The sequence below is a fragment of the Aythya marila genome (assembly GCF_965140915.1).
Source record: "Aythya marila genome assembly, chromosome: 18".
NCBI lineage: Eukaryota > Metazoa > Chordata > Aves > Anseriformes > Anatidae > Aythya > Aythya marila.
The window spans coordinates 8,575,529-8,589,884 of NC_139059.1; the positions used below are offsets into that span (position 1 = coordinate 8,575,529).

Here is a 14,356-nt window from a genome sequence, read left to right on the forward strand (position 1 = left end):
CATGGGGGGATTTTGGGGGGATATGAGGATTTGGGGGGGTTATGGGGATTTTAGGGAGTATTGGGGTATGGGGGGTTATGGGGATTTGGGGGGGTTATAGGGATTGGGGGGGTTTTGGGGATATGGGGGGGTTATGGGGATTTGGGGGACATGGGGGGATTTGGGGGGGGTTATGGGGATTTTGGGGCATGGGAGGATTTGGGGGGTAATGGGGATTTTGGGGTTTATGGGGATTTGGGGGGTAATGGGGATTTTAGGGAGTATGGGGATATGGGGGGGTAATGGGGATTTTGGGGACGAGGTACGGGGATGGGGGTTACAGGGATTGGGGGGGCTATGGGGATTTGGGGACAGGGTACGAGATGGGGGATGGGGATAGGGAAGGGGATTTGTGGGGTTATGGGGATTTGGGGGGCTGGGGGGGGGTGTGGGGATTTAGGGGGTGGTGTATGGGATGGGGAGGGTACGGGGGGGTAAGGGGATTGGGGGGGGGGCTACCAGAATTTGACGGGGTATGGGGCTTGTGGGGGTATCGGGAATTTGGGGGGGGGGGGATGGGAGTTTTGGGGTCCATGGAGATTATGGGGGTGGGGGGGGCACGGGGATTTGGGGTGGAGTAGAGGGATTGGGGGCATAGGGATTTATATGGGGGTATGGGAAACGGGGAAGGGGGATACGGGGGTGGGATTGGGTTAGGGTTTTCCCTGGAACGGGTGGTGATGATGATGATGATGATGATGATGAGGCTGAAGGCTGCAGCCCCCCCCCCCTCCCCTTTTCCCCGCAGGCCATGGCGGCGCTGCCCCCCCCCAGCCTGGCCGAGCTGCTGGACGCGGCCATCGGCACCCCCGAGGTGGGGGCCGTCAACTTCACGGCCCTGCACAGCCTCCTGCGCGCCCTGCTGCAGCACCTGGGGCTGCTGCACCTCCCCGTGCCCACCCCACAACCCGCGCCCACCCCACAACCCACCCCACAACCCGCCCCCCCCGGCGGGCAGCCCCCCCAGCCCACCCCGGGACCCCCGGGGGGCTCCGCAGCCCCCGCTGTGGGGCCGGAGAGGAGCGAAGCGAGGGATGGGGACAGCACCCAGGTGAGGTTTTGGGGTTTTTTTGGGGGTTCCTTTTGGTGTTGCCCCCCACCCCACAAGCACGCAGCGTGTTCCCTGGGGGCTGTGTGGCCCTTATGGGGTCTCCCCCTCCCCCGTCCTTTCCAGACCCCATCTGTGCCCCGGGACCTCCTGGAGGCCATCAGCGGGGTGAAGGCGGCGCAGTCCCTTATGGCCAAGGACATCTGTGGGATCAAGGAGCTGCTGGGCCTGGTGAGCTGCCCCCGGGGTGGGGACGGGGATGGGGACGGGGCCCCCAGCCCTGCCTCCCCCATCCCCACCCCACTGCTCATGGGGACGGGGACCCACAAGGGGATGGGACCCTCATGTCCCAGCGGGTGCCGCCCCGTGCACCGTGGGCGGGAGCAAGGAAGGGGGGAAGAAAATATTTTTTGGGGGGCGTACCCCAAAATCCTGACCCCCCCCTTTTCCTTCCCTGTAGGTGGGCGAGCAGCAGCGGGGACCCCGCAGCGGGGTGAGCCCGGAGAGCGATGGGGTAGGTGCCGGACACCGGGGACGGAACCGGGTGTGCTGCACCGGGGGAGCCCGATGGTTTCCCCGGTTCCCGTTGTGCGACCCCATAAATTTGTTCCCCAAAATTTCTTCTCCCCAGGAGGCTGCCGGGAGCCAGGCTGCAGCCTCCGAGTCCTCCTCCGAGTCCCCCGAATCGGGCGAGGAGGGCACTGAGCGCGGGGGGACCCCCAGGGGGACGCAGCCAGCGCCCGGCACCGGCGAGGGGACAGCGGGGACACGGCCCCGCACCATGGGGACGCGAGCGGGGACGCGGAGAGCATCGGTGGCCTCCTGGAGCCGGGCAGGAGCTGCCCCCGACCGCATGGGGACAGCTGGTGCCAGTGCCACCGCCCTGGGGACACAGCCGGGGGGCCCTGGCACCCAAACTTCCACCCTTGGGGCACAGCCAGGGGTCTCTGGCACCCAAATCACCACCCCGGGGGCACAGCCAGGGTCCCCCGGCACCCACGGCACCGGCCTGGAGTCCCCCGGCACCCATGGGACCACCCGAGGGACACAGTGGGAGTCCCCTGGAGCCCATGAGACCCCCCCAGGGATGCAGCCAGGGTCCCCCGGCACCCACGGGACCACCCCAGGGACACAGCTGGGGTCCCCCGGCACCCCGACCACCACTATGGGGACGCAGACAGCACCTCCCCAAGGAGAAGGAAGAGATGGAGGAGGAGGAGGAAGAGGAGGAGGAGGAAGAGAAGAAGGGGTCCAGCCGAGCCCCCCCAGCGCAGCACCCGGCCTCCCTGGCGCTGAACCCACCCCGGGTGCTCGGGGGACAAGGGTGGGCGCCGCTCGCCCCAAGGCGCAGCCCCCCGTGGCTGCCCGGCCCCTGTCACCCACCGCCCGGGGACCCCAAATGCCCCCCGATGCCGGCCCCACGGGTGCCGTGCCGGGGCTGGCCGAGGCCCTGCAGCAGGTCTCTGAGCTCGGCCGCCTCTGTGCCACCCTGCAGGGCCAGGTGGCCCAGCTGGAGGCCACCAAATCGGACCGTGCCGAGCTCCAGGAGTTGCGTCTGCTCCTCCCGGAGGGAGGTGAGAGCCTGCAGGGGGGGCCACGGGCTCTAAAAGTGGTTGGGGGGCACCCTGGGGTGCTGCGGGGTTGGGAGCCTGAAGGCTCGGGGCGGGCTGGGAGCACTGGGGTGAACTGGGGAGGCGGTGGGGGAGAGGGTGGTGGGGGAGGACCTGGGGGTGGCATCGTGCCTGGAGCCCCTGATGGGGGCTGTGTCCCCGTGTCCCCGCAGACCAGGAGAGTGTCACCACGCTGCTGGCCGACCTCCGGGGCCGCGTGGGCTCCCTGCAGGGCCTGGCCAGCGACCTGCAGGGCCAGGGGGAGAAGGTGAGGGGGCGGCGGTGATCCGGAGGTGATCCGGGCACGGAGGGGACCCCAAAGGTCCCCCCAAAGGTCCCCTTGTGTGGGGGCCATGCCCTGATCTGCCACCGCCGCCCCAGATCAAGCAGCTGCAGGACGCCCTCAGGGAGCTGGGGTCGGCTGGAGGAGCAGAGAAATCCGGTGACAGCTTGGGGTAAGGGGACGGGAGGGGGGCTGCCACCCCCCAGGGGCTGCGAGCAGCTCGGTTTGGGGGCGAGGGGTCCCCCTTTTTAGCGGCCAAGCCTCCCCGCACCCCGTCTCGCCGCCCAGGTCCCTGCTGCAGGAGCTGAGGAGGGAGCTGAGGGAGCAGCAGGACGCGGCCAAGGCCACGCTGGAGCAGCTGGTGGCCACCAGGGCCGGGCACCTACAGGAGCAGGTGGAGAGCCAGGAGGGGCGGACCTCTCGGTGCCACGTCCCCCCTGTTGCCCCCTGCCCCCTGGGAGGCCACCGCGCCTCCTGGGGGGGCTTCAGGGCCAGCAGCAGCCCAGCTGGGAGCCGCTTCCCTCTCCCCGTTTCCAGCTGGATGAGCTGAGGTCGCTGCTGGGTGGCACCGTGGGGCCGGACGCTTCCCCCGACGGCAGCCCCGGTGGCACGGAGCCGGTGCCGGCCGAGTGCCCCGTCTGCAGCGCCGACGTCGGGGCGCAGCTCGGGCAGCTGCTGCGGCGCTACGAGCAGCTCCAGGAGCTGGTGGACTCCGTCCTGGCACGGCAGGCCATGGGCAAGGCCACCCGGCAGCTCCCCGGGAGGAGATGGGTACGGAGGTGTCGGCGTCGGGGGACTGGAGAAGGGGTGTCAAAGGTTTTTTGGACGCCGGGTCGGGTCCCCCGCTCAGCGCCGCGCCCTCGCCTTCCTCCTCGCAGGAGGATGAGGAGCTGCTGAAGAGCATCCAGGCTGCCATCCTGCAAGTGCAGGGGGACTGCGAGAAGCTGGGCTCGGTCACGGGGAACCTGGTGGACGACCATCAGCAGAAGCAGAAGGACATCGAGGTGGGTGGCTTCGGGATCCCCAGGGCTGGGCACGGCGAGGTCCCCGCTGCCTGCTGAGGTCCCGGCGCCGCTCACCGGGCTCCTGCTGCTTTCCAAGGCTCTGTTCCAGTCCCTGGAGAGGCTGCAGAAGGAGAAGGCGGACAAGGAGGAGCTGGTGCTGGAAATCGAAGTGGTGAGACGTCGAGGAGTCCCGGCGTTTTGTCGGCAGGAGCCCCCCTGCCAGGAAGGGGCTGGGCTGGGGTCCCCCGGTGCCACTTGTCCCCGTCCCCATCCCCAGAAGGCAGACAGAGCCGCCCTGGCCGGCAAGGTGAGCTGCGCCCAGTTTGACGCCGCCGTGGAGCAGCTGAGTAAGATGATCGAGGACACCCTGAGCAAGGTGACGGGGCAGGAGCAGGGCTGGCACCGCGTCCAGCAGAAGCTCGTGGAGGAGCTGGGCTCCAAGGTACAGCCCGGCTCGTCCCCGCTTCCCAGCCCCCTGCTCCACCCCGAGGGCACCCCGCCGAGCTGGGTCACCCCTCCGGGCTTTGGTGGCCCCGGTGGCCACGGCGCTGTGCCAGCGGGGCTGGCGGTGGCAGCTCGCTCAGGGGCTGTGCCACCCCCAGCTGGACCGCCTGGAGCTGGCGCCGCTGCGGCAGCAGCTGGAGGAGCGCTGCAGGAGCATCCTGAGGCAGCTCGAGGCGCGGGCACCGCAGGCAGAGGCCGACGATGCCGCTGGGATTAGGAAGTGAGCGCCTCGGGGACAGCTGGGGACGGCTGGGGACGCTCTGCTCGGGTCCCTCCAGGTCCCCCAGCCCTGCGGTGGCCACGCTGCAACGCAATCCCTGCAGGCTCGCTGCTCCCCAGCCCTCAATTCACCAGACCAAAGCAAGCTCAGGTGTCCCTGCACATCCTTCCCCCGTGCCCAGGACCGTGTCCCGGGGATTTGTTCCACCCTTCCCCACGCAATAAGGATCCTAAAATAAGAGCATCCCCAACCAGTGGTGCCCAAGGGGTGCCGGTGGCATCGAGGGCATTAAATCAGCTCCCTGCTACCCCACGGCAGCGTGGGGGTGCCCCTGGGGGATGAGGTGCTCCCCATCCGAAGCTTCAGCGTGGGCACGAAGGGTTTTTTGGGGGAGGTGAGGGTGTGGACAGGGATGCGATGCCCCGAGGTGCGCAGCTCGGCCCCGATGTGCCCCCCAGCCGTACGCTGGGCTGTAATTAGTGCTAATTACTGCCCCGTTCCCTGCCTGCCCCGCTCTCACCCAGCCCCTTCCCTCCGCAGGCAGCTCCTGGCCCATTTCCACTGCGTGTCCTGCGACCGGCCCCTGCGCATGGTGGTGCCTGGCCCGTGAGTACCCCCGGGGGGCTCGGCTGCTTCCCAGGTGCCGAGGGCTTTGCCGGGTGCTGTGGGTTTGGGGGGGTGCTGCCCATTGGGGTCCCAGTCCCCCCAGTCCCCCCAGTGCCCCCCTCAGCCCTGCCCAGCTCGGTGCTGGCAGCAGGGGACTCCCCAGGGCCACCGGTGAGCTCCCTGGGGTGCCCATCTCGGGGCAGGGCGACTTATTGCCCCCCCTGTGCCCTCCCCAGGCACATCGTGACCATCCCACCCATGCCACCGCTGCCCCCGCGCCTCTCCGTGCGCCCCCACGCCATCTTCGAGCCGCAGCCCCTACGGCAGCTCGGCCGCAGGTAGGGGGTCACAGGGACATTGGGGACATCGGGGACATTGGGGACACGTCCCTGGCTGCCAGCCGTGCCCCGTCCCCCTCCCCAACAGCCTCTGGGGGGGCCGGAGAGGGACGGCTCCCCCCCAGAGCACCCACCCGCGCCCACCCCGCAGGGAATGCGGGGCCGGGTGCGGGTACCTGCGGGTGCCGCGGCGCTGTGGGGGGCAGCACACCCGGCCCCCCCCGCAGCAGCGGCGCAGCCCCCAGCTCCAGCACCTCCCGCCCTGCACCCCCGGACACCCCCAGCCCCACAGCGGGCCCCCCGTGAAGGTAAGGATCCGACCCGAGGCGCCGGACACCTCGGCGAGGGGAGCGCGCCTCGCTTTTCCAGGGTGCTGGGTTGGTTTTTTTGGGGGGTGGGGGGGTCCCCGTGGGGTTGGGGTCGGGGTTGGGGTGTGGGGGGGTCCCTGCGGTGCTGGCCCCGCTCCCCGGCTCCTTCCCCAGCAGGATGAGGTGGAGCTGCTGGGCCAGGACGGGCACATCTACAAGGGCCGGCGGGACCTGCGGCTGCCTGCGCTGGTGGGGAAGGACGGTACGGCCTGGGGGGGGGGCGCGGTGTGGGTAGCCCCCTCCCCACATGCGGGACACCCCACGGGGATTAACCCCTGTGTCTGCCTCTCTCCCCCCCCCCAGGCACCCCCAGGCACCCCCACGGCCACGTCCCCCAAGGACCGGGGCTCCCCTCGCCCCCGTGGGCGCCGCAGGACGGGAGAGAGACCCCAAGAGCGGAGAGGGGCCGGGGGGGCTCGGCTGGGAGCCCCCCCTGGGCACCACACGGGGGGGTCGGGCAGGAGCAATAAAGGGCGGTGGACGGGCAGCTGGCAGCGGGGTTGGTTTGGCCGTCAGCGGCCCTGCTGTGGGATCGCGGGGGGCTCGTTCCCTGCTGCAGGGCTGCCTCCATCCCTGCGTCCCTATATCCGTGCCCCCCTACGTCCTTACACCCCAAATCCTTACACCCTTCGAGCTGTACTCCCCTATATCCATGCCTCCCTACGTCCTCATAGCCATACTTCCCTCCATCCCTACGTCCCTACATTCATACCTCCTTGCATCCCTGTCCCTACATCCTTCTGTCCCTACAAACCATGCCTCCTTCCGTCCCTACAGCCATACTTTCCTACATCCCTACCTCCTCATGTTCCTACATCCCTACATCCTTTCATCCCTACATCCTTCCATCCTCCCCACCCTACATCCTTACAGCCCTTTGTCCTCATGTCCTCGCATCCCTACATCCTCACCTCCTTAAATCCACCCATCCCCACCTCCTCACATCCTTATATCCTACATCTTTCCTCCCTACGCCCTTCCATCCCTATTTCCCTACACCCACACCTCCCTACACCCCAACCTACACCCTGACCTACACCCCGACCTACACCCCCAGCCCCCCTTACACGCGCCCCCATCACCACCGGCTGCGTTTTTCTGCTCGGGGTGGCTCCAGCCCGGCCATCACAGGTTATGGGAATGGCACCGAGATCCCAAATCCTTTGTGCAGATTGGGGCCAGACCCCACAGCAGCCACGTGGGGTTTCTTTACCCACGGGGTGTTTTATGGGGCTGGGTTTATTGCTGTGGTGCCGGTGGCTCTCCACCTCGAGGTGCTGGCTCGGAGGGGCCGGGGGGGTGCTTTGGGTCCTCCTCTTTTAGGTTCACCTCTCCCGCGCCCAGAAACCATGAGGGGATCCCCTGTGTCATCCTGGGTGTCCCCTCCTCCTTTGGCCCCACACCAGTCCCCCTTTTGGTGCGTTGTCCCAACGGGTTTGGTCTTTGGGGGGGAAACAGGGGCTAAAATCCTGCTTTTGGGGGGGTCCCCATGGGCAGAGCACCCCAGGGCTGTACCCCAGTGGGTCTGGGGTTCCCCGGTGCCACCTCTGGGGCCAAAATGGGGAAAACCCAGAGAGAAGCAGCCAGCAAAGGGCAGCCCTGAACCTAATCCCGTTTGTGGGATGAGGCCCAGCTGGGCTCTGGGCTCGCCCCCCCCATACACACACAGCGGGGCCCAGTTCCCCCATAAACCCCAGCACCCAGGGGTGGGCCCCCCTTTAGCCGTGGGTGCCGTGGGTGAGTGGCCCCAGTGGGGGCTTTTTTTTTTCCCCTTTTTTTGTCTTTGGGGTCCCCATCCCAGCTGGTGCGTCCCTATAGGATCGGGGCTGCGTGCCCCAGCCCTTGCTGGTGTCCCCCAGGCTGTCCCCAGGGGGTCCCCAAAGAGACCTTGGGGTGCTGGCAGGGGTCTGGCTGTGTCTGCAAGAGGGGATGTTTGGGAAACCCCATCCTGAGCGTGGGATTTGCCTAAAAACACTGGGAACAGCAGGAAAACCCAGCGCTGCCAGCCCCGATCCCCAGCTTTTGGGGACAGCGGTCACAGGGACACGTGCTGGCTCCCGATGGCAGCGATCCCACAGCGCCTGGTGGGGCTGGGAGATCCCTGGGAGATCCTACAGGGACCAAACCCTACAGGGACAGGATCCCCCAGAGATCAGATCCTACAGGGACCAGACCCCACAGATGTCCCCAAGGTCACCCTCGGTTCCTGCCGGCGCCCTCGTAGCACAGAGAGAAGTCAGGGACAGCTGCTGTTAAAAAACTGATTTTTTTTTTTTTATTTTATTATTTTTAAATTAATAAAAAACCTTTCAACCTGTTTTCCTTTTTTTTTTTTTTCTTTTTGTCTTTTTTTTTTTTTTTAAGCAAGATTTGATTTGAAAACTAAAAAAAAAAAAACCAAAAACCAAACCAAACCCAACACCCCCCCGCAGCACCCCCTGCCCCACACCCCCCTGGAGGAGTCGCAGGGATCGGGGCGGGGGGGGCATCACCCTATTAAATCACAGCCCCCCCTTCCTCGAGGAAGGGGTCGGGGGCTGGGGGGGGGGGTCTGGGGGGGGTCTGTGCAAGAAGCCAGGCTGGATTTTGGGGAGCCAGAGCGCAGCAACGAGCACCCAGAGCTTCCTCGGGTCCGGGGGGGGATGGACACATGGGGGGGGGTTTATCCCCCACCTCTCCATCCCTTTGGGTTTGGGTTTCCTCCCCCCCTACCTTTCCTTGGGGGGGGGCACAACGCCCTCCGTGCCTGCTCGCTCCTTCCTTCTGGGTTTATATACATTAGATAGATTTATATATTATAGTTATATATTAAAAAAAAAAAAAAATAGGGAGGGGGGAGGAGAAAAAAAAAAAAAAAAACAGCTGGCGACTCGTGGAAGAGGCTCCGGGGGCCTCTCGCTGGGAGCTTGTCCCCCCCCACCCCCCCAAAAAAAAAAAAAAATTAATAAAACCTAAAAAAAAAAAAGGATTCCAGTGCGTTTCTCAGGAAGCCCCCAGCTCCGAACGCCCTGGCTCCCCCCCCCTCCCCAAAAAACACCCCCCCCCCTGACCCCCCCCCCCCCCCGGGCATCCCCAACCTTATCTCTGCCCGTCCATGGTGGCCACGGCTTTGTGTGGGGGGGCGGCGGGCGGCGGGGCGGGGGGGTGCAGGTGGTGGTGGTGGTGATGGAGCCCGTGGGAGGTGGGCGACGAAGGGGGCAGCCAGGGGGGGGGCTGCTGCTGCTGCTGCTGCTGCCCCCCCTGCCCCTGCCCCTGCCCGATGGGGGGGGGGGGGGACGAAGCCCAAAAAGGGCTGAAACTGCCCGGGGGGGAACAGGCCATAGAGGGGATGGGGCTGTTGCTGCTTTGTAGGGTTTCCGACGTCCGCAGCTTGGAGAACATGGCCAGGGCGTCCGGGAAGTTGGGCGGAGTGGCCGGCGTGTTGCTCGGGGTGCACATCTGTGGGGAGAGGAGATCGGGGTGCTTAGGGGCCCCCACGGGACAGCCAGGGGCCCCGTGGGGGGTTTCGGGTTCCCAATGGGACGTTTGGGGTCCCCAATGGGATGTTTGGGGTCCCCAGTGGGATATTTAGAATCCCCAACGGGATATCCAGGGTCCCCAACACGGCGTTTGGGGTCCCCACGGGACATTTAGCATCCCCAATGGGACGTTTGGGGTCCCCAATGGGATGTTTGGGGTCCCCACGGGACATTTGGGGTCCCCAATGGGACGTTTGGGGTCCCCAATGGGATGTTTGGGGTCCCCACGGGACATTTAGGGTCCCCAATGGGACATTTGGGGTCCCCATGGGGCAGTTAGGGTCCCCAATGATAGGGGTTAGCATCCCCATGGGGGCATTTAGGGTCCCCAATGGGACATCCAGGGTCCCCGTGGGGGGTTTCAGGTCCCCAACGGGGCATTTGGGGTCCCCATGGGATGTTTGGGGTCCCCAGTGGGATATTTAGAATCCCCAACGGGATATCCGGGGTCCCCAACACGGCATTTGGGGTCCCCACGGGACATTTAGCATCCCCAATGGGATGTTTGGGGTCCCCAATGGGACATTTGTGGTCCCCAATGGGACGTTTGGGGTCCCCACGGGACATTTAGGGTCCCCAATGGGACATTTGGGGTCCCCATGGGGCAGTTAGGGTCCCCAATGATAGGGGTTAGCATCCCCATGGGGGCATTTAGGGTCCCCAATGGGACATCCAGGGTCCCCGTGCGGGGTTTCAGGTCCCCAACGGGGCATTTAGGGTCCCCATGGGGCAGTTAGGGTCCCCAATGATGGGGGTTGGCATCCCCATGAGGGCATTTGGGGTCCCCAGTGGGATGTTTGGGGTCCCCACGGGACATTTAGCATCCCCAATGGGACATTTGGGGTCCCCATGGGATGTTTGGGGTTCCCCATGGGGTGTTTAGGGTCCCCATGGGATGTTTGGGGTCCCCAACAGGGTGTTTAAGGTCCCCAACAGGGGGGGATTAGCATCCCCATGGGGGCATTTAGGGTCCCCAACGGGATATCCAGGGCCCCCATGGGGTGTTTAAGGTCCCCAAGAGAGCATTTAGGGTCTCCATGGGATGTTTGCTGTCCCCATGGGACATCTAGAATCCCCAATGGGATATCCAGGGTCCCCAACAGGGCATTTAGGGTCCCCATGGGACGTCTGGAGAACCCCATGGGGCATCTAGGGTCCCCATGGGGTGTTTGCGGTTCCCTCAGGACATTTAGCATCCCTGTGGGGTATCCAGCGTCCCCACGGGATGTTTAGGGTCTCCAATAGGACATCCAGGATCCCCACAGTGTATTTAGGGTCCCTATGGGATATTTAGGGTCCCCATAGGGTGTTTCAGGTCCTGTCTGTGGGGTCCCACCACCGGCTGCCAAACTGCTTTATGGGGTCCCCCCCAGCTGGGCTCTGGTCACCATCGGGGTCCCCAGCGCTCTGCTGATGGGGTCTGGATGAGGCCCCCCTGGGTGTGGGGTGAGCGCTGCACCCCCCGAGGGCTCCCTTAAACCCATAAAATTAACCCCTGCCGGACATTTCCCCCAAAATCACTCCGCAAAACCCGTGACAAACGCTGCCGCCGCCCCCACCAGGTTTTGGGGTCAGTGTGGGGTGGGACGGGGACAGCCCCCATGGGTTTTCTCCTGCTTTGGGAGAAAACCCAAAAGGGTTTTGAAAAACCCAAAAGGGTTGTGGGCTGGGATCACTGGAGCTGATCCACGGTGTGTCCAAGAGGAGCGGTTTTGGGGTGCGTTTGGGAATGTGTGTAGGGTTTCGCCCCACCAGCCTGGATCCACCCCAAAGCCCCTGAGCCAGGAGGGGTCCACGTTATGGGATATTTGTGGGGTCCGTGCTGCAGCTTGAGGATTTGGGGCTGGGGAAAAGCCCCCCGTGAGCCAGCAGCGCTGCTCCACATCCCTCCACCTGCCCTGGACCTGCTGTGGGGCCAAAAACCCCACAGGTGGCTCCGTGGGGAGCAGCTCCTCGTCCCGCGGCTCCCCGCTGTCCTCACCTTTATCCCCCTTTTTGGGGTCACGGAGCTGTGCCCCAAAACGCCAGCAGGGCCAGCCGGACCTCTACCCCGTGCAGGCGGCCGCGTATGGGGTTTGGGGTTTTTTTGTTGTTTTCCAGCCCCATCCTGCACTTGTCCCTGAGCTCACCTCGGGGCGGTGCTAAGCCGGCTTCTCTTCCCTATTGCTTTTTTTCTTAAAAAAAAACTAAATTTGGCAGTATCCAAAAAAATGTTCGATCCACAACACGGCTCTGCTAACCTCGAGAGGCTCCTTTTTTTAAAAAATAAAAATAAAATAAAATAAAAATACCCCAAAACCAGCTGTGGGCAAACAGCAGCTCCAGCCCGAGGAGGCGGGACGCAGCACGGCCTTTTTGGGGTGAAATGAGCAGGATTGGTTAAAAAAAAGAAAAATAACAAACAGCAGCTGGCCAGGAGCTTCCTGGTGCCAGGAGGGATTTGGGGTGGGATTTTGGGGTGCCCCTCGCTGGGGGGGGGCCCCCGTGTATGGGGGGGAACCGTTTGGCCCCACGTGGAGCTGGGCTGCCCCAAAACCCAGTGGGGTTGGGGAAGGGGGTAGGAAATCCTTGGTGGGGGGGGGGACACAGCCCTGACCCCCCCCGGCCCTTCCCTTTTGTAGGGTCGGGGCCCCCCCTGGGGGTGTTTCGCCCCTGAGCTTCCTGCGGCGGTGGGGAGGAATAATTATAAAAAATAATAATAATTATTATTTTTTGAGCATTTTTTGAGCATTTTGAGGCCTGAAGCGGCCCCGCAGCTCCCAACCTGTCTCCCTTCTCCCCCCCCCCCAAAGCTGATTTTTGGGGGCTTTTGGGGTTTTTTTGGGGGGCATCTTGCCAGCTCTCCAAAGCGCCCCTTTGGCTTGAGAGTGGGGGGGAGGTGGGGGAAGCCCCCCCATGAGGCCAGGAAGGAAAAAAACCCAAATCCCCCCCCCACAGAGAGGGGCCACCGGGACAGGGCTCTGCTCCTGGGGGGGCTTTGGGGGAATTTTGGGGGGATTTGGGGGGGTTTTGGGGACCCGAACATGGGAGGAAAATGGGACGGGGAGGGGAATAAAAGGGTCGGGGGGGGGACACGGCGGCATGGCAGGCACCAACCTGGGTATGTTTTTTTTCCCTATTTGCCGCCGGCCCCCCACACAGCACCAGAAAAGGGGGAAAAAAATGAAAAATTAATTAAAAATAAAAATAAATAATAAAAAAAGAACCGGGCTCAGCCCAGCCCCGCTCCTTCCCCTCGCGTCCTCCATGGGGGGGGGGGGAAGCGGCGAAAAAAAAAACCCGAAGTGTGGCCGGGGGGGGGGGGGAACACGGGACCCTCTGAGCCCCCCCCCCCAAATTGGGGTTGTACCCTGGGTGTGGGGTGAGGTCGGGGGGGGGTTTGGGGCCCCCTTTGGACCCCCCCCAAAGCCCCTCGGTGGTGCCGGGGCCGGGCCCGGCCATTTCCTGGCAGACATCTTGGCTGCTTGGGGCCGCGGGCGGCAATATGGCTGGCGGGGGGGGGGGACAAGGGGATCGGGGGGGGGTTTGGGGGGTTTGGGGGGGTTAATGGGGTGTGGGGGGGCGGTTTTGGGGTGGGGGGGTCCCCCCGGCCCTTACCATCTGGTGGTGGTGGTGGCTGCCGGGGACGTTGCTCTCCTGGAAGAAGGCGCTCAGGGCGGTCTGCGGGGGGGGGACGCGGGGCTTGGGGTGAGCAAACAGGGCCGGGACCCCCCCCCTTTAAACCCCCCCACCCTTAAATCCCCCCCCCCTATCCATAAATCCCCCCCCCATCCATAAATCCCCTCCCCTTTAAACCCCCAGCCCTATCCCCACCCCCCCCCCCTCCATGGGACCCCAATGCCCCTGCACCCACCCCAAATCCCCCCCACCACCACCCATGGGTGCTGCCCCCCCCCCCCTTTACACCATGGGGGGGCTGCACCCCCTTTTTTTGCCCCCCCCCCAAAGGGCTGAGGCCCAGCCGGCAGATCCGGTATGGGGCCGGGTAAATAGGGCCAGGTAAATAGGGCCGGTTTTTCCTCCCCATGGGGGGGGGACACACGGTAGGGCCCCCCCCCCACGACCCCCCCCCCCAGCAGGGCCCTGTCCTGGCTGTATGGGGGGGGGTTATTGGGACTTGGGACCCCCCCCCCCCCAAGGTGTATGGGGGGGGTGGGGAGGAAATGGGGGGTGGGGAGGGGGTGATTGGGGTGGGGGGGGCACAGGGGGGTGTTATGGGGGGGGCATGGATGGGGGTGGGGGGGGGACACAGGGGGGGCAATGGGGGGGTAAATTGGGGGTATACGGGGGGGGGACACAGGGGGGACAAGGAGGGGTGTATGGGGGGGTTGTATGGGGGGGGGGCAAGTGGGGGGGTACATCTGGGGGGGGTCCACGAGGGGGGTCAATAAGGGGGGGTCCACGGGGGGGGGTCAACAAGGGGGGGGTCCCCAGGGGGGTCCAGGGAGGGGGGCTCACAGGAAGGGGGTCCACAGGAGGGGGTCTACGGAGGGGATCTATGGGGTTGGGGGGGGTCTTGAGGTTGTTTTTTTTTGGGGGGGGCCAGCGCCGTACCTCGAACTGCCAGTGCGCCGCCTGCAGCAGCTGCTTGGCCTGGTCGGCGGCGCAGCCGGCCGCCAGCACGAACTGGTTGATCATCACCTGGTGCCGCAGCTCCTCCATGTTCACCGACATGGCCCGGGGGGGGGGCACCGGGCACCGGGGGGGGGTCCTGGGGGGGGCCCCCGCCGAGCGCCGCCCTGGGAGCCCCGAGCGCGCCCCGCGCCGCGCCGACACCGGGGGGGGGGGGGGGGGAGCGGGAGGGGGCGGGGCCCGGTT

The 14,356-nt window shown here is 65.1% G+C and overlaps 1 protein-coding gene across 1 annotated transcript; it reads right to left on the bottom strand.

The window, feature by feature from the left end:
• Positions 1 to 8,312: 8,312 nt before the first annotated feature.
• On the bottom strand, positions 8,313 to 14,308 carry UBALD2 (UBA like domain containing 2). Its single transcript, XM_082775107.1, has 3 exons — positions 14,093 to 14,308; positions 13,136 to 13,198; positions 8,313 to 9,458 (listed from the first exon to the last, which is right to left on the bottom strand). The coding sequence occupies exons 1-3, from the start codon at positions 14,210 to 14,212 to the stop codon at positions 9,099 to 9,101; spliced, it is 543 nt and encodes a 180-aa protein (XP_082631233.1). The 5' UTR covers positions 14,213 to 14,308; the 3' UTR covers positions 8,313 to 9,098.
• Positions 14,309 to 14,356: the final 48 nt, after the last annotated feature.

What these genes read in the sequence shown, in the direction of transcription:
- UBALD2 (XM_082775107.1), bottom strand. Translation starts at nt 14,212, where the DNA reads ATGTCGGTGAACATGGAGGAGCTGCGGCACCAGGTGATGATCAACCAG. An exon ending in CGGCGCACTGGCAGTTCGAG is followed by an intron (nt 13,199 to 14,092) that starts GTACGGCGCTGG and finishes CCCCCCCCGCAG; the next exon opens with ACCGCCCTGAGCGCCTTCTT. An exon ending in GCCACCACCACCACCAGATG is followed by an intron (nt 9,459 to 13,135) that starts GTAAGGGCCGGG and finishes CTCTCCCCACAG; the next exon opens with ATGTGCACCCCGAGCAACAC.